General features: G+C 35.2%; 3 protein-coding genes across 4 annotated transcripts; all 3 read right to left on the bottom strand.

Moving 5' to 3' along the window:
• Positions 1–105: 105 nt before the first annotated feature.
• Burs (Cuticle-tanning hormone bursicon) lies at positions 106–1024 on the bottom strand. Its single transcript, XM_036817296.3, has 3 exons — positions 700–1024; positions 514–638; positions 106–455 (listed from the first exon to the last, which is right to left on the bottom strand). The coding sequence occupies exons 1-3, from the start codon at positions 1022–1024 to the stop codon at positions 189–191; spliced, it is 717 nt and encodes a 238-aa protein (XP_036673191.1). The 3' UTR covers positions 106–188.
• LOC139353024 (uncharacterized) lies at positions 1024–1791 on the bottom strand. Its single transcript, XM_070996088.1, has 2 exons — positions 1666–1791; positions 1024–1387 (listed from the first exon to the last, which is right to left on the bottom strand). Exons 1-2 carry the CDS (start codon positions 1698–1700, stop codon positions 1087–1089), a joined length of 336 nt encoding a protein of 111 aa, XP_070852189.1. The 5' UTR covers positions 1701–1791; the 3' UTR covers positions 1024–1086.
• LOC108014386 (aminopeptidase N) lies at positions 1672–17291 on the bottom strand. 2 transcript variants are annotated; one of them, XM_070996086.1, is made up of 6 exons: positions 16641–17291; positions 16054–16350; positions 15777–15963; positions 15480–15727; positions 14282–15397; positions 1672–1806 (listed from the first exon to the last, which is right to left on the bottom strand). In XM_070996086.1, exons 1-6 carry the CDS (start codon positions 17261–17263, stop codon positions 1794–1796), a joined length of 2484 nt encoding a protein of 827 aa, XP_070852187.1. In that variant the 5' UTR covers positions 17264–17291; the 3' UTR covers positions 1672–1793. The 2 variants fall into 2 exon arrangements, with proteins under 2 accessions (XP_070852187.1, XP_070852188.1); XM_070996087.1 differs by lacking the exons at positions 1672–1806; positions 14282–15397 and adding an exon at positions 15417–15432.
• Between the last annotated feature and the right edge of the window lie 1147 nt (positions 17292–18438).

Genomic DNA, 18438 nt, shown 5'->3' with positions numbered 1-18438 from the left:
AATTGTATAGGTGATTTAAGCTATAAAATCTAGGGGAAATCTATTAATGTAGGTTCCGAAAAATGAGTATTAATATGATATAGTATATCAAAATCAAAGATCACATTGTTCACTGTGTACAAGCAGATACGGCAACTGTAATTTATTTAAATGTGCAAATGTTTATGAGTGTTATGCTGATGGGGGATCTATTGCAGAGCGATACGCCGGAAGTGATTGTTGAGAGGACCCTCGTCCGAGTAGCCGGCAATTTCCTGTGGTATAATGCCCGACTCCTCGATGGAGGTGCATGGCCGGCACATGCACTCCAGCGGAGCCTTGGTCAGGACCTTCTTAAACTTCCGCTCGCCGGGCTTCACTTTGGGACAGAAGAGCGAGACGGCTGCCTCCCGTTCGCCGGACTCCTGGCAGCACATGCAAGAGCGCTCCATCTGCCAGATCTTACTGCCCGAAACCTGGAGTTTTCATATTAAGAGATATATTTTATGAGGAATTAATATCCCAAAAACCCACCTGAATATAACTGGCACAGCGACCCACACAGGCGAATGAGGGAATGGGTTTGGGCACACAGCCGGGATACTGAAGGACATGAATGACGGGGGTCACCTGGCAATCGTCGCCAAGATGCGGAATATCTGGATAGAAAAGGAACCCTTCACAGTCACTATAGAAACTAAAATATATAAACCCCTATACCATTATCCGTGGCAGCCACAGAAGTATCCGCCTGAGCCGTGCACAGTTTCAGGATGCTGACCAGGACGCAGTAGAGCAGGATCAGGACAAAGACCTTGTTGTTCTCGTGGCGGAGCAGGTGGCGCAGCATCTCGTCGGCCCGACTGCGAGTGTCCCTTCGCGTGGAATGGAAAGCGCCACTTGCAGCCGGAGGGCTTTTATAGACCGACTTGGCCAGCGGACATGGCCATAATGGCCGCCGCTCTCGACTGCGTGAATTATGGCCTAATAAAGCAAGCGCCAGCCAAACCTTTTTGCCTAGTAATTGCGTACACGAAAAGGGCATTTCACCCCGCAGCGCAATGGCGCAACGGCAATCTTTTTATTTCTCCACAACTTATTAGCTAATCAGAGCCAGACCAAAAGGCTGGCCACCACCGCCAGTAGCAGGACCAATATGGAAGTTGCTCCCTGAATGGATCCGGCATTTCTTCTCTCTAGATATTGGACCAAACCTTCCAGATGATCCTCGGCCCAGGCTATGTTTTCTTTCACCGATTCCAGGGACTTCGAGAGCACAGCCGCCGATTTCCCGAAGTACTGGTGGTTGACATCGTAGAATTCCTGGAACAACTGCTGCTGCTGCCGGGTGGTGAAGTGCTCCGCCATGTCGCTGATCACCTCTGCCGTGTCCTCCCAACTTTGGAAGCTATAATTAAAGTATGTTATTGGTTAAATTAAACCAAGAAATGGATCATCAAGGGGTCCACAGAGATCAAGAGGCGTTTTATAACACAAATTAAACTGGCTATGAAAATGAAAATTAAATATTCGCCTTGAAAGGTTTTAAATTGACTTTTCTCTGAGACACGTAATTTCAGTTTCAACGGGCAAAACATCAATACAAAAAGTTATGTTAATGAACGGTGTTATAACATAACGAAACCATTAACATGGTCCCAAGTTTCCAGATTTTAGGTTACTTACTCATAAGCCAGGACCACAATGTTCTCTGTTATCATTTCAAAAATGGGCTGGACCAATTCGGGGTTCTGCTCATACAACCGGGCTATTCCAATTTTCTTTTTCTCCACACTTTCCGTAGTTTAGCCAAATCAAGGCCTAAAGCTAAAAGACCGACTGTTTTAAATGCTATCGATCCCCATCACTTTAGGGAACATTTATTTTTTGACCCATTTTCACATTTTTTATAAGGGGGTACATCGGTTTTTTTGTAATTCAGATTTTGGTCAAAAATACTAATTTTTTAGTGGTTTTTCAGCCGTAGTTTAGCCAAGTCAAGGTGTACAGCTAAAAGACCTACTGTTTTGAACAGCTTGCTACAAATGCTAACGATCCTCATCCCTTTTTGGAAAATTTGTTTTTGGACCAATTTTCTCAATTTTTGTAGGGGTTACATCACTTTTTTTTCGAAATATGGCAAAAATTAAACATTTAAAGGTTAGAATGCCAATCGATTGGAAATTAAACAACGAGCTCAACGAGGTATGACATTCCTCATTCTGACTTATATTTTTGTTATGGCAGCCAAAAAACTGAATTTTTATGGCGAAAAAAGGGTTAAAATTTTTGTCAAAAATACAAAATTCAGATTTTTGTCAAAAATTTGAAATTTTTTTCTGGTTTTTTCATCGTAGTTCAGCTTAATCAAGGCGTACAGCTAAAAGACCGACTGTTTTGAACAGCTTGCTACAAATGCTAACGATCCTCATCCCTTTTTGGAAAATTTATTTTTTGACCAATTTTCTCAATTTTTGTAGGGATTACATCACTTTTTTTCGAAAAATGGCAAAAATTAAAAATTTTCAGGTTAAAATGCCAATCGATTGGAAATTAAACAACGAGCTCAACGAGGTTGACATTCCTCATTCTGACTTATATTTTTATTATGGCACCCAAAAAAATGAATTTTGTCAAAAACACAAAATTCAGATTTTTGTCAAAAATTCGAAATTTGTTTCTGGTTTTTTCATCGTAGTTCAGCCAAATCAAGGCGTACAGCTAAAAGACCGACTGTTTTGAACAGCTTGCTACAAATGCTAACGATCCTCATCCCTTTTTGGAAAATTTATTTTTTGACCAATTTTCTCAATTTTTGTAGGGTTTTTTTCAAAAAATGGCAAAAATTAAAAATTTTCAGGTTGAAATGCCACTCGATTGGAAATTAAACAACGAGCTCAACGAGGTATGGCATTCCTCATTCTGACTTATATTTTTTTTATGGCAGCCAAAAAACTGAATTTTTGTGGCGAAAAAAGGGTTAAAATTTTTGTCAAAAATACAAAATTCAGATTTTTGTCAAAAATTCGAAATTTTTTCTGGTTTTTTCATCGTAGTTCCACCAAATCAAGGCGTACAGCTAAAAAACCGACTGTTTTGAACAGCTTGCTACAAATGCTAACGATCCTCATCCCTTTTTGGAAAATTTATTTTTTCACCAATTTTCTCAATTTTTGTAGGGGTTTCATCACTTTTTTTCGAAAAATGGCAAAAAATTAAAAAATTTTAGGTTGAAATGCCAATTGATTGGAAATTAAACAACGAGCTCAACGAGGTATGACATTTCTCATTCTGACTTATATTTTTGTTATGGCAGCCAAAAAACTGAATTTTTATGTCGAAAAAAAGGTTAAAATTTTTCTCAAAAACACAAAATTCAGATTTTTGTCAAAAATTCGAAATTTTTTTCCGGTTTTTTCATCGTAGTTCAGCCAAACCAAGGCGTACAGATAAAAGACCTACTGTATTGAACAGCTTGCTACAAATGCTAACGATCTTCATCCCTTTTTGGAAAATTTATTTTATGACCAATTTTCTCAATTTTTGTAGGGGTTTCATCACTTTTTTTCGAAAAATGGAAAAAATTAAAAATTTTCAGGTTGAAATGCCAATCGATTGGAAATTAAACGACGAGCTCAACGAGGTATGACATTCCTCATTCTGACTTATATTTTTGTTATGGCAGCCAAAAAACTGAATTTTTATGGCGAAAAAAGGGTTAACATTTTTGTCAAAAATATAAAATTCAGATTTTTGTCAAAAATTCGAAATTTTTTTCCGGTTTTTCCATCGTACCTCAGCCAAATGAAGGCGTACAGCTAAAAGACCGACTGTTTTGAACAGCTTGCTAACGATCCTCATCACTTTTTGGAAAATTTATTTTTTGACCAATTTTCTGAATTTTTGTAGGGGTTTCATCACTTTTTTTCGAAAAATGGCAAAAATTAAAAATTTTCAAGTTGAAATGCCAATCGATTGGAAATTAAACGACGAGCTCAACGAGGTATGACATTCCTTATTCTGACTTATATTTTTGTTATGGCAGCCAAAAAACTGAATTCTTATGGCGAAAAAAGGGTTAATAGTTTTGTCAAAAATATAAAATTTAGATTTTTGTCAAAAATTCGACATTTTTTTCCGGTTTTTCCATCGTAGTTCAGCCAAATCAAGGCGTACAGCTAAAAGACCGACTGTTTTGAACAGCTTGCTACAAATGCTAACGATCCTCATCACTTCTTGGAAAATTTATTTTTTGACCAATTTTCTTAATTTTTGTAGTGGTTTCATCACTTTTTTTCGAAAAATGGCAAAAATTAAAAATTTTCAGGTTAAAATGCCAATCGATTGGAAATTAAACGACGAGCTCAACGAGGTATGACATTCCTCATTCTGACTTATATTTTTGTTATGGCAGCCAAAAAACTGAATTTTTATGGCGAAAAAAGGGTTAAAATTTTTGTCAAAAATACAAAATTCAGATTTTTGTCAAAAATTCGAAATTTTTTTGTGGTTTTTTCATCGTAGTTCAGCCTAATCAAGGCGTACAGCTAAAAGACCGACTGTTTTGAACAGCTTGCTAAATATGCTAATGATCCTCATCACTTTTTGGAAAATTTATTTTTTGACCAATTTTCTCAATTTTTGTAGGGGTTTCATCACTTTTTTTTCGAAAAATGGCAAAAATTAAAAATTTTCAGGTTGAAATGCCAATCGATTGGAAATTAAACGACGAGCTCATCGAGGTATGACATTCCTCATTCTGACTTATATTTTTGTTATGGCAGCCAAAAAACTGAATTTTTATGGCGAAAAAAGGGTTAAAATTTTTGTCAAAAATACAAAATTCAGATTTTTGTCAAAAATTCGAATTTTTTTCTGGTTTTTTCATCGTAGTTCCACCAAATCAAGGCGTACAGCTAAAAAACCGACTGTTTTGAACAGCTTGCTACAAATGCTAACGATCCTCATCCCTTTTTGGAAAATTTATTTTTTCACCAATTTTCTCAATTTTTGTAGGGTTTTTTTCAAAAAATGGCAAAAATTAAAAATTTTCAGGTTGAAATGCCACTCGATTGGAAATTAAACAACGAGCTCAACGAGGTATGGCATTCCTCATTCTGACTTATATTTTTTTTATGGCAGCCAAAAAACTGAATTTTTGTGGCGAAAAAAGGGTTAAAATTTTTGTCAAAAATACAAAATTCAGATTTTTGTCAAAAATTCGAAATTTTTTTCTGGTTTTTTCATCGTAGTTCCACCAAATCAAGGCGTACAGCTAAAAAACCGACTGTTTTGAACAGCTTGCTACAAATGCTAACGATCCTCATCCCTTTTTGGAAAATTTATTTTTTCACCAATTTTCTCAATTTTTGTAGGGGTTTCATCACTTTTTTTCGAAAAATGGCAAAAATTAAAAATTTTTAGGTTGAAATGCCAATTGATTGGAAATTAAACAACGAGCTCAACGAGGTATGACATTTCTCATTCTGACTTATATTTTTGTTATGGCAGCCAAAAAACTGAATTTTTATGTCGAAAAAAAGGTTAAAATTTTTCTCAAAAACACAAAATTCAGATTTTTGTCAAAAATTCGAAATTTTTTTCCGGTTTTTTCATCGTAGTTCAGCCAAACCAAGGCGTACAGATAAAAGACCTACTGTATTGAACAGCTTGCTACAAATGCTAACGATCTTCATCCCTTTTTGGAAAATTTATTTTATGACCAATTTTCTCAATTTTTGTAGGGGTTTCATCACTTTTTTTCGAAAAATGGAAAAAATTAAAAATTTTCAGGTTGAAATGCCAATCGATTGGAAATTAAACGACGAGCTCAACGAGGTATGACATTCCTCATTCTGACTTATATTTTTGTTATGGCAGCCAAAAAACTGAATTTTTATGGCGAAAAAAGGGTTAACATTTTTGTCAAAAATATAAAATTCAGATTTTTGTCAAAAATTCGAAATTTTTTTCCGGTTTTTCCATCGTACCTCAGCCAAATGAAGGCGTACAGCTAAAAGACCGACTGTTTTGAACAGCTTGCTAACGATCCTCATCACTTTTTGGAAAATTTATTTTTTGACCAATTTTCTGAATTTTTGTAGGGGTTTCATCACTTTTTTTCGAAAAATGGCAAAAATTAAAAATTTTCAAGTTGAAATGCCAATCGATTGGAAATTAAACGACGAGCTCAACGAGGTATGACATTCCTTATTCTGACTTATATTTTTGTTATGGCAGCCAAAAAACTGAATTCTTATGGCGAAAAAAGGGTTAATAGTTTTGTCAAAAATATAAAATTTAGATTTTTGTCAAAAATTCGACATTTTTTTCCGGTTTTTCCATCGTAGTTCAGCCAAATCAAGGCGTACAGCTAAAAGACCGACTGTTTTGAACAGCTTGCTACAAATGCTAACGATCCTCATCACTTCTTGGAAAATTTATTTTTTGACCAATTTTCTTAATTTTTGTAGTGGTTTCATCACTTTTTTTTTCGAAATATGGCAAAAATTAAACATTTTAAGGTTAGAATTCCAATCGATTGGAAATTATACAACGAGCTCATCGAGGTATGACATTCCTCATTCTGACTTATATTTTTGTTATGGCAGCCAAAAAACTGAATTTTTATGGCGAAAAAAGGGTTAAAATTTTTGTCAAAAATACAAAATTCAGATTTTTGTCAAAAATTCGAAATTTTTTTGTGGTTTTTTCATCGTAGTTCAGCCTAATCAAGGCGTACAGCTAAAAGACCGACTGTTTTGAACAGCTTGCTACAAATGCTAACGATCCTCATCCCGTTTTGGAAAATTTATTTTTTCACCAATTTTCTCAATTTTTGTAGTGGTTTCATCACTTTTTTTTCGAAATATGGCAAAAATTAAACATTTTAAGGTTAGAATTCCAATCGATTGGAAATTATACAACGAGCTTAACGAGGTATGACATTCCTCATTCTGACTTATATTTTTGTTATGGCAGCCAAAAAACTGAATTTTTATGGCGAAAAAAGGGTTAACATTTTTGTCAAAAATATAAAATTTAGTTTTTTGTCAAAAATTCGAATTTTTTTCCGGTTTTTCCATCGTAGTTCAGCCAAATGAAGGCGTACAGCTAAAAGACCGACTGTTTTGAACAGCTTGCTAAATATGCTAATGATCCTCATCACTTTTTGGAAAATTTATTTTTTGACCAATTTTCTCAATTTTTGTAGGGGTTTCATCACTTTTTTTTCGAAAAATGGCAAAAATTAAAAATTTTCAGGTTGAAATGCCAATCGATTGGAAATTAAACGACGAGCTCATCGAGGTATGACATTCCTCATTCTGACTTATATTTTTGTTATGGCAGCCAAAAAACTGAATTTTTATGGCGAAAAAAGGGTTAAAATTGTTGTGAAAAATACAAAATTCAGATTTTTGTCAAAAATTCGAAATTTTTTTGTGGTTTTTTCATCGTAGTTCAGCCTAATCAAGGCGTACAGCTAAAAGACCGACTGTTTTGAACAGCTTGCTACAAATGCTAACGATCCTCATCCCGTTTTGGAAAATTTATTTTTTCACCAATTTTCTCAATTTTTGTAGGGGTTTCATCACTTTTTTTTCGAAATATGGCAAAAATTAAACATTTTAAGCTTAGAATGCCAATCGATTGGAAATTATACAACGAGCTCAACGAGGTATGACATTCTTCATTCTGACTTATATTTTTGTTATGGCAGCCAAAAAACTGAATTCTTATGGCGAAAAAAGGGTTAATATTTTTGTCAAAAATATAAAATTTAGATTTTTGTCAAAAATTCGACATTTTTTTCCGGTTTTTCCATCGTAGTTCAGCCAAATGAAGGCGTACAGCTAAAAGACCGACTGTTTTGAACAGCTTGCTAAATATGCTAACGATCCTCATAACTTTTTGGAAAATTTATTTTTTGACCAATTTTCTCAATTTTTGTAGGGTTTTTTTCAAAAAATGGCAAAAATTAAAAATTTTCAGGTTGAAATGCCAATTGATTGGAAATTAAACAACGAGTTCAACGAGGTATGGCATTCCTCATTCTGACTTATATTTTTGTTATGGCAGCCAAAAAACTGAATTTTTGTGGCGAAAAAAGGGTTAAAATTTTTGTCAAAAATACAAAATTCAGATTTTTGTCAAAAATTCGAAATTTTTTTCTGGTTTTTTCATCGTAGTTTCACCAAATCAAGGCGTACAGCTAAAAAACCGACTGTTTTGAACAGCTTGCTACAAATGCTAACGATCCTCATCCCTTTTTGGAAAATTTATTTTTTCACCAATTTTCTCAATTTTTGTAGGGGTTACATCACTTTTTTTCGAAAAATGGCAAAAATTAAAAATTTTTAGGTTGAAATGCCAATTGATTGGAAATTAAACAACGAGCTCAAAGAGGTATGACATTTCTCATTCTGACTTATATTTTTGTTATGGCAGCCAAAAAACTGAATTTTTATGGCGAAAAAAAGGTTAAAATTTTTCTCAAAAACACAAAATTCAGATTTTTGTCAAAAATTCGAAATTTTTTTCCGGTTTTTTCATCGTAGTTCAGCCAAACCAAGGCGTACAGATAAAAGACCTACTGTATTGAACAGCTTGCTACAAATGCTAACGATCTTCATCCCTTTTTGGAAAATTTATTTTTTGACCAATTTTCTCAATTTTTGTAGGGGTTTCATCACTTTTTTTCGAAAAATGGCAAAAATTAAAAATTTTCAGGTTGAAATGCCAATCGATTGGAAATTATACAACGAGCTTAACGAGGTATGACATTCCTCATTCTGACTTATATTTTTGTTATGGCAGCCAAAAAACTGAATTTTTGTGGCGAAAAAAGGGTTACAATTTTTGTCAAAAATACAAAATTCAGATTTTTGTCAAAAATTCGAAATTTTTTTGTGGTTTTTTCATCGTAGTTCAGCCTAATCAAGGCGTACAGCTAAAAGACCGACTGTTTTGAACAGCTTGCTACAAATGCTAACGATCCTCATCCCGTTTTGGAAAATTTATTTTTTCACCAATTTTCTCAATTTTTGTAGTGGTTTCATCACTTTTTTTTCGAAATATGGCAAAAATTAAACATTTTAAGGTTAGAATTCCAATCGATTGGAAATTATACAACGAGCTTGACGAGGTATGACATTCCTCATTCTGACTTATATTTTTGTTATGGCAGCCAAAAAACTGAATTTTTATGGCGAAAAAAGGGTTAACATTTTTGTCAAAAATATAAAATTTAGTTTTTTGTCAAAAATTCGAAATTTTTTTCCGGTTTTTCCATCGTAGTTCAGCCAAATGAAGGCGTACAGCTAAAAGACCGACTGTTTTGAACAGCTTGCTAAATATGCTAATGATCCTCATCACTTTTTGGAAAATTTATTTTTTGACCAATTTTCTCAATTTTTGTAGGGGTTTCATCACTTTTTTTTCGAAAAATGGCAAAAATTAAAAATTTTCAGGTTGAAATGCCAATCGATTGGAAATTAAACGACGAGCTCATCGAGGTATGACATTCCTCATTCTGACTTATATTTTTGTTATGGCAGCCAAAAAACTGCATTTTTATGGCGAAAAAAGGGTTAAAATTTTTGTGAAAAATACAAAATTCAGATTTTTGTCAAAAATTCGAAATTTTTTTGTGGTTTTTTCATCGTAGTTCAGCCTAATCAAGGCGTACAGCTAAAAGACCGACTGTTTTGAACAGCTTGCTACAAATGCTAACGATCCTCATCCCTTTTTGGAAAATTTATTTTTTCACCAATTTTCTCAATTTTTGTAGGGGTTTCATCACTTTTTTTCGAAAAATGGCAAAAATTAAAAATTTTCAGGTTGAAATGCCAATCGATTGGAAATTAAACGACGAGCTCATCGAGGTATGACATTCCTCATTCTGACTTATATTTTTGTTATGGCAGCCAAAAAACTGAATTTTTATGGCGAAAAAAGGGTTAAAATTTTTGTCAAAAATACAAAATTCAGATTTTTGTCAAAAATTCGAAATTTTTTTGTGGTTTTTTCATCGTAGTTCAGCCTAATCAAGGCGTACAGCTAAAAGACCGACTGTTTTGAACAGCTTGCTACAAATGCTAACGATCCTCATCCCGTTTTGGAAAATTTATTTTTTCACCAATTTTCTCAATTTTTGTAGTGGTTTCATCACTTTTTTTTCGAAATATGGCAAAAATTAAACATTTTAAGGTTAGAATTCCAATCGATTGGAAATTATACAACGAGCTTGACGAGGTATGACATTCCTCATTCTGACTTATATTTTTGTTATGGCAGCCAAAAAACTGAATTTTTATGGCGAAAAAAGGGTTAACATTTTTGTCAAAAATATAAAATTTAGTTTTTTGTCAAAAATTCGAAATTTTTTTCCGGTTTTTCCATCGTAGTTCAGCCAAATGAAGGCGTACAGCTAAAAGACCGACTGTTTTGAACAGCTTGCTAAATATGCTAATGATCCTCATCACTTTTTGGAAAATTTATTTTTTGACCAATTTTCTCAATTTTTGTAGGGGTTTCATCACTTTTTTTTCGAAAAATGGCAAAAATTAAAAATTTTCAGGTTGAAATGCCAATCGATTGGAAATTAAACGACGAGCTCATCGAGGTATGACATTCCTCATTCTGACTTATATTTTTGTTATGGCAGCCAAAAAACTGCATTTTTATGGCGAAAAAAGGGTTAAAATTTTTGTGAAAAATACAAAATTCAGATTTTTGTCAAAAATTCGAAATTTTTTTGTGGTTTTTTCATCGTAGTTCAGCCTAATCAAGGCGTACAGCTAAAAGACCGACTGTTTTGAACAGCTTGCTACAAATGCTAACGATCCTCATCCCGTTTTGGAAAATTTATTTTTTCACCAATTTTCTCAATTTTTGTAGGGGTTTCATCACTTTTTTTTCGAAATATGGCAAAAATTAAACATTTTAAGCTTAGAATGCCAATCGATTGGAAATTATACAACGAGCTCAACGAGGTATGACATTCTTCATTCTGACTTATATTTTTGTTATGGCAGCCAAAAAACTGAATTCTTATGGCGAAAAAAGGGTTAATATTTTTGTCAAAAATACAAAATTCAGATTTTTGTCAAAAATTCGAAATTTTTTTCTGGTTTTTTCATCGTAGTTTCACCAAATCAAGGCGTACAGCTAAAAAAACCGACTGTTTTGAACAGCTTGCTACAAATGCTAACGATCCTCATCCCTTTTTGGAAAATTTATTTTTTCACCAATTTTCTCAATTTTTGTAGGGGTTACATCACTTTTTTTCGAAAAATGGCAAAAATTAAAAATTTTTAGGTTGAAATGCCAATTGATTGGAAATTAAACAACGAGCTCAAAGAGGTATGACATTTCTCATTCTGACTTATATTTTTGTTATGGCAGCCAAAAAACTGAATTTTTATGGCGAAAAAAAGGTTAAAATTTTTCTCAAAAACACAAAATTCAGATTTTTGTCAAAAATTCGAAATTTTTTTCCGGTTTTTTCATCGTAGTTCAGCCAAACCAAGGCGTACAGATAAAAGACCTACTGTATTGAACAGCTTGCTACAAATGCTAACGATCTTCATCCCTTTTTGGAAAATTTATTTTTTGACCAATTTTCTCAATTTTTGTAGGGGTTTCATCACTTTTTTTCGAAAAATGGCAAAAATTAAAAATTTTCAGGTTGAAATGCCAATCGATTGGAAATTATACAACGAGCTTAACGAGGTATGACATTCCTCATTCTGACTTATATTTTTGTTATGGCAGCCAAAGAACTGAATTTTTGTGGCGAAAAAAGGGTTAAAATTTTTGTCAAAAATACAAAATTCAGATTTTTGTCAAAAATTCGAAATTTTTTTCTGGTTTTTTCATCGTAGTTTCACCAAATCAAGGCGTACAGCTAAAAGACCGACTGTTTTGAACAGCTTGCTAAATATGCAAACGATCCTCATCACTTTTTGGAAAATTTATTTTTTCACCAATTTTCTCAATTTTTGTAGGGGTTTCATCACTTTTTTTCGAAAAATGGCAAAAATTAAAAATTTTCAGGTTGAAATGCCAATCGATTGGAAATTAAACGACGAGCTCATCGAGGTATGACATTCCTCATTCTGACTTATATTTTTGTTATGGCAGCCAAAAAACTGAATTTTTATGGCGAAAAAAGGGTTAAAATTTTTGTCAAAAATACAAAATTCAGATTTTTGTCAAAAATTCGACATTTTTTTCTGGTTTTTTCATCGTAGTTCAGCCTAATCAAGGCGTACAGCTAAAAGACCGACTGTTTTGAACAGCTTGCTACAAATGCTAACGATCCTCATCCCGTTTTGGAAAATTTATTTTTTCACCAATTTTCTCAATTTTTGTAGGGGTTTCATCACTTTTTTTCGAAAAATGGCAAAAATTAAAAATTTTCAGGTTGAAATGCCAATCGATTGGAAATTAAACGACGAGCTCAACGAGGTATGACATTCCTTATTCTGACTTATATTTTTGTTATGGCAGCCAAAAAACTGAATTCTTATGGCGAAAAAAGGGTTAATATTTTTGTCAAAAATATAAAATTTAGATTTTTGTCAAAAATTCGAAATTTTTTTCCGGTTTTTCCATCGTAGTTCAGCCAAATGAAGGCGTACAGCTAAAAGACCGACTGTTTTGAACAGCTTGCTAAATATGCTAACGATCCTCATCACTTTTTGGAAAATTTATTTTTTGACCAATTTTCTCAATTTTTGTAGGGGTTTCATCACTTTTTTTCGAAAAATGGCAAAAATTAAAAATTTTCAGGTTGAAATGCCAATCGATTGGAAATTAAACGACGAGCTCAACGAGGTATGACATTCCTTATTCTGACTTATATTTTTGTTATGGCAGCCAAAAAACTGAATTCTTATGGCGAAAAAAGGGTTAATATTTTTGTCAAAAATATAGAATTTAGATTTTTGTCAAAAATTCGACATTTTTTTCCGGTTTTTCCATCGTAGTTCAGCCAAATGAAGGCGTACAGCTAAAAGACCGACTGTTTTGAACAGCTTGCTAAATATGCTAACGATCCTCATCACTTTTTGGAAAATTTATTTTTTGACCAATTTTCTCAATTTTTGTAGGGGTTTTATCACTTTTTTTCGAAAAATGGCAAAAATTAAAAATTTTCAGGTTGAAATGCCAATCGATTGGAAATTAAACGACGAGCTCAACGAGGTATGACATTCCTTATTCTGACTTATATTTTTGTTATGGCAGCCAAAAAACTGAATTTTTATGGCGAAAAAAGGGTTAACATTTTTGTCAAAAATATAAAATTTAGATTTTTGTCAAAAATTCGACATTTTTTTCCGGTTTTTCCACCGTAGTTCAGCCAAATGAAGGCGTACAGCTAAAAGACCGACTGTTTTGAACAGCTTGCTACAAATGCTAACGATCCTCATCCCTTATTTTAAAATTTATTTTTTGACCAATTTTCTCAATTTTTGTAGGGGTTTCATCACTTTTTTTCGAAAAATGGAAAAAATTAAAAATTTTCAGGTTGAAATGCCAATCGATTGGAAATTAAACGACGAGCTCAACGAGGTATGACATTCCTCATTCTGACTTATATTTTTGTTATGGCAGCCAAAAAACTGAATTTTTATGGCGAAAAAAGGGTTAACATTTTTGTCAAAAATATAAAATTCAGATTTTTGTCAAAAATTCGACATTTTTTTCCGGTTTTTCCATCGTAGTTCAGCCAAATCAAGGCGTACAGCTAAAAGACCTACTGTTTTGAACAGCTTGCTACAAATGCTAACGATCTTCATCCCTTTTTGGAAAATTTATTTTTTGACCAATTTTCTCAATTTTTGTAGGGGTTACATCACTTTTTTTTCGAAATATGGCAAAAATTAAACATTTTAAGGTTAGAATATCAATCGATTGGAAATTAAACAACGAGCTTAACGAGGTATGACATTCCTCATTCTGACTTATATTTTTGTTATGGCAGCCAAAGAAACTAAATTTTTATGGCGAAAAAAGGGTTAAAATTTTTGTCAAAAATACAAAATTAAGATTTTTGTCAAAAATTCGACATTTTTTTCCGGTTTTTCCATCGTAGTTCAGCCAAATCAAGGAGTACAGCTAAAAGACCGACTGTTTTAAACAGCTTGCTAAATATGCTAACGATCCTCATCAATTTTTGGAAAATTTCAGTTTCAATGGGCAAAACATCAATACAAAAAGTTATGTTAATGAATGGTTTTATAACATATCGAAACCATTAACATGGTCCAAAGTTTCCAGATTTAAGGTTACTTACTCATAAGCCAGGACCACAATGTTCTCTGTTATCATTTCAAAAATGGGCTGGACCAATTCGGGGTTCTGCTCATACAACCGGGCTATTCCAATTTTCTTTTGCTCCACACTTTCCGGACCCGAGATGATCATCTTGTGGTAATGGGTTTCGAAGTCTGTCGTGCAGCTGGCTGCAGACCAGAGCAACTTCCTTTCACTTGGTCGAGTTTCCAGATAATACCGACCCCATACCGCGGTGTATGAATTGAAGTCACTGCTGCTGGCTGCACAATAGAAGGTTTCCCTGTAGTCCGGCGATGGTTGTTCCGAAGATGTTACAAACTTGACGTTCACCTTGTTCCTGCATCCGCTGACCTGGTATCTGCACAGCCACTTGACCAGCTTGTTCCGATTGGCCACATCCAGTGGAGTATCCTGCGAACTCCACTCCACTCCCAGTTTCTCAAACACAGACTTTGTTATGTCGGAGAGGTAATTACGGAAGCTGGGCAGCTGTTCTGGGGTCAGTCGCTTTGCCACTCGGTTAAGGTTTTCATAGACGGCATACCAGGGTACGTAGTCCACCTCCTTACTCAGGTACTCCAGGAACTGAAAGACCTCCTCGTATTGCACATACCGAACATAGGCAAAATTGAAGAGATCATCAATAAGTTGCGCCCGGTTCTCAACAGGAATGCCACTGTGATTCGATGCGGATAAGGCTACCCGAAGACCTTCTCTCAAGGTATAATCATATAAAACCCTTTGGTAGTTCGACTGCCTCAAGTTGAGCAAAAACCACTCAATAGGTTCATCAAAAGCAATTAACTGGTACCTTTCATTCTTGTGCATATACTTAGATGGCGTCAGATTATAGAAATTGGGTGCCAGATTGCTGGTATAAGTTAAGGGCACAGTGTACTTCAGTCCACCTCTACTGCCATCTGTGTAATCCAAAAGGAATCGATCCTGTTGCACCGTGACGGCATTGACGGAACGTAACCTCACTACTAGCATGGGAAAGCCCACCTGCTCCGTGTAGTCGTAGAAAAATTGTTCCACATCCACTTCCTGATTCGCTGGCCAGTTCTCAGAAAGGTGATATAATAAACTATCTGGTACAGTGTTGCCCAAGTGGCTGAAGAGAAAAACATAATCTCACTTATTCGTCATCTTCAAAAAATGTGAGTTTAAAGATTATTTTAGTATCAATAACTTACTATTGCTTTAGGTAATTCTGGATGGCCCTATCGAAGTTCTGCTCCCCCATGATATTTCGCCACATTCTCAGGATGCAGGCTCCTTTGGCATAGGCAATCCCGCTGAATTTGTATGCAATCTCGGAGGGCGTTTGGATATCCGATTCCAGACTCGTCAGGGGCTGAGTGCTGTTCCGGGCATCCGTGGCAAAGATCAGGTGCATTTGCCGCACCACAAACTGCTCGTCCAGGTGATACTCGGGATAGAGCTAAAGAGATTTATCGTTTTGTGAATATATAGAGGAATTACGTTCCCACCTGGTGTGCCATAAAGTACTCGTAGTAGCGGGCAAAGGCCTCATTTAGCCAGAAGTAGCTCCACCAGGAGAAGGTCACGCTGTCCCCAAACCACATGTGCGACGTCTCGTGGGCGACAATACGAATGGTAAACTCCTTGTTCGACCAGTCGTCGGAGTAAACAGATTCCTGGATCAGAACCTCATCGCTGAAGGTAAAAAATTAAATACAATTCGATTCATAGATTTAAACGCCATGTTTTAACCAAGGATCCTATTATTTTAAAAAAATGTATCACCTGTAGATGATAAGACCCCAGTTCTCCATGCCATTGTGTGGAAACCTGGGTGAACTGGCATATTGAAGCACCTCGTTTCCCAGCTCTGCATATGGAATCTGGAACAACTCCCCGTAGGCTGGAATAACCCTCTGACCCACTTGGTGGCTGAACTCCGTGTGGTTGTAGAACTCCGGGCGAGTCAGTACAGCGAAATCACTAACATTTCCACGGGCAGAATAACTGGCCACCATGAAAGCCAGCAGATATGTGGACATGACGGGGGTTTCCTCGAAGTGATCAACAAATCGGTCTGAGCTGAAACAGAGGAAAATAAGTTATGCACCAAAGAAAAAGTATTACAGAAACTAAACTGTTCGTACATTAATTCTAAACTATTGAGGTTCAAAAAATGTTTCTTAAATAATTTTTTATAATTAAAATATGATAGTCCTAAAAAATATTTATAGCACCTTATACAATTGTTAAATAATATATCAATAGGATTAATAATGTTAAATTTCCCTCTAGGCTTTATTGATTTTTCTGCACTTTAATAAACAAAACCATAAGGTAGTTATCAAAAAATTGTATATATATATTATTACCTTGCCGCGGTGGTTTCCCTGAGCTTGGTGTTGCCAATTGACTGATAGCCGTTGGGTCGGATAATCTGCAGCTGAAACTTGGCTTTCAAGGCGGGCTCATCGAAGCAGGGCAGGACCAAGCGGGCATTGATGCGCTGCATCTGGGTGACGGCCAGCCACCTGGTCACATTGGTGACCTCCTCCACATAGCTGGCGGAGAAGAGCCCTGCCATGTCCGTCCGTATGTGTCCGGTGTACTTGAACCCGAGCGTGTAATTCTGGCCGGGCTGCACTGGCTGCGTCAGCGGAACTTTCACCTGCTGGGTGGCGGCCTCATAAATCAGCCGACTGATATCGATGGCCTCCACCTGGACCCCCACCGCATCCAGCAGCCAGCATTCAGATATGTCGAGCGTGTCGGCGTGTAGAATGATTTGTGGCACCTCCAGTGGGCCGACCACCCGCAGAGTTATGCTCACCTCGCCATCAAAGAGAGTGGGCTCGGCTGGGTCTCTCAAAACGCCGATGGTCAGGTTATAGTATGAGGGTATGACGCTACCGTCCAGCCGATAATCAGCGCCATTTACGACGCAGATCAGCAGAAAATATATTAGCCCCGAGACCCGAGATACCGAACTGCTCATGTTGACCGAAGCTTGGGAACTGGACAGTCGGATTCCCTCTGTGAGATCGCCGAAATCACAATATCAAACAAAAGTTCCCCGCGAAACAGGTGTTGTTTAGATTAGATTGCGAGATGTTCAACATCAAAAACTCGAATAGTCGTCACACTTTCCACACTCAAATATTCTTATCAATACGCGATCGGGAGCTCATTAACCTGCTAAATGATTATAATTTTTAATAGCCCACCGACTGCCGTTTAATGACTTTAGGTCACAAAATTTATTACTAGTTTGATTTTATTTATTTGATTTGATTTATATTTTCCAGGTTGTGGAATAAATATTGTTTTGAAATAATAAACTTAAACAAGAAGTAAACAAGGAAGGACTTTAGTTTACAGCGCTCAATTTTATGTAAATATTTTTTTAGCATTATATACTAGTTGTTATTTGTTAAAATTTAATATTAATAAACAAATTAACAACTAACAAATATTCTAAAAGACCAATAGTTTGAGAACTCCATAACCATTCATTCATCAATAAAGTAGAAAGTCCATATGGCTTTTATTACTTAAATCGATAAGATGTGATAAGGACTTAAGTTTCGATTGCTTTCCCTGAAAAATGAATCAACTAGAATTAACTAGAAAAAGTGGGGTGATTATAATCTCCTCCATAAGAACGTAAAAGATCTTTGATAAGTTAACGATAGTGATAATTATTTATTAGTCCGTTTGGCTAAGTTTATGATGTCACTGTTATATGAAAAGCACTTTAGTAATCGCTCTTTGATTAGTAATACTTCCTCGAACTTACCAATGAAATTCGAATCTATTTTTTGAAAAAAAAACTCACGTTAAAACATAACAAATTATATAAAAAATGGCTAGACATAGGACTTAACAATGCTTTCAGCTAAGGACTAATTCCATTCAATAAATTGGTAATAAAACATCTTATTAAATTGTTGCAAAAACTTTGAGTATGAAAAATAGTTTATCACCCTGATACGAATTTATGGCTTAACGATGATCGATTGATTGGACAATCGGCACTTTAGTTCAATGAAATCCCCTCAAGATTGTTAACTGAATCATCCGCACACGCTGGCGCTAATCAGATTGCAAACTTTGTCGCCGGGGAGGCCATTCAAGACTAGTGTACGATCGATTCGCCAAATACCCACAATA

Source organism: Drosophila suzukii, chromosome 3 (assembly GCF_043229965.1).
Source record: "Drosophila suzukii chromosome 3, CBGP_Dsuzu_IsoJpt1.0, whole genome shotgun sequence".
Lineage (NCBI taxonomy): Eukaryota > Metazoa > Arthropoda > Insecta > Diptera > Drosophilidae > Drosophila > Drosophila suzukii.
The sequence above is the reverse complement of the archived record's forward strand: the minus strand, read 5'-3'. Positions and strand labels throughout refer to the sequence as shown.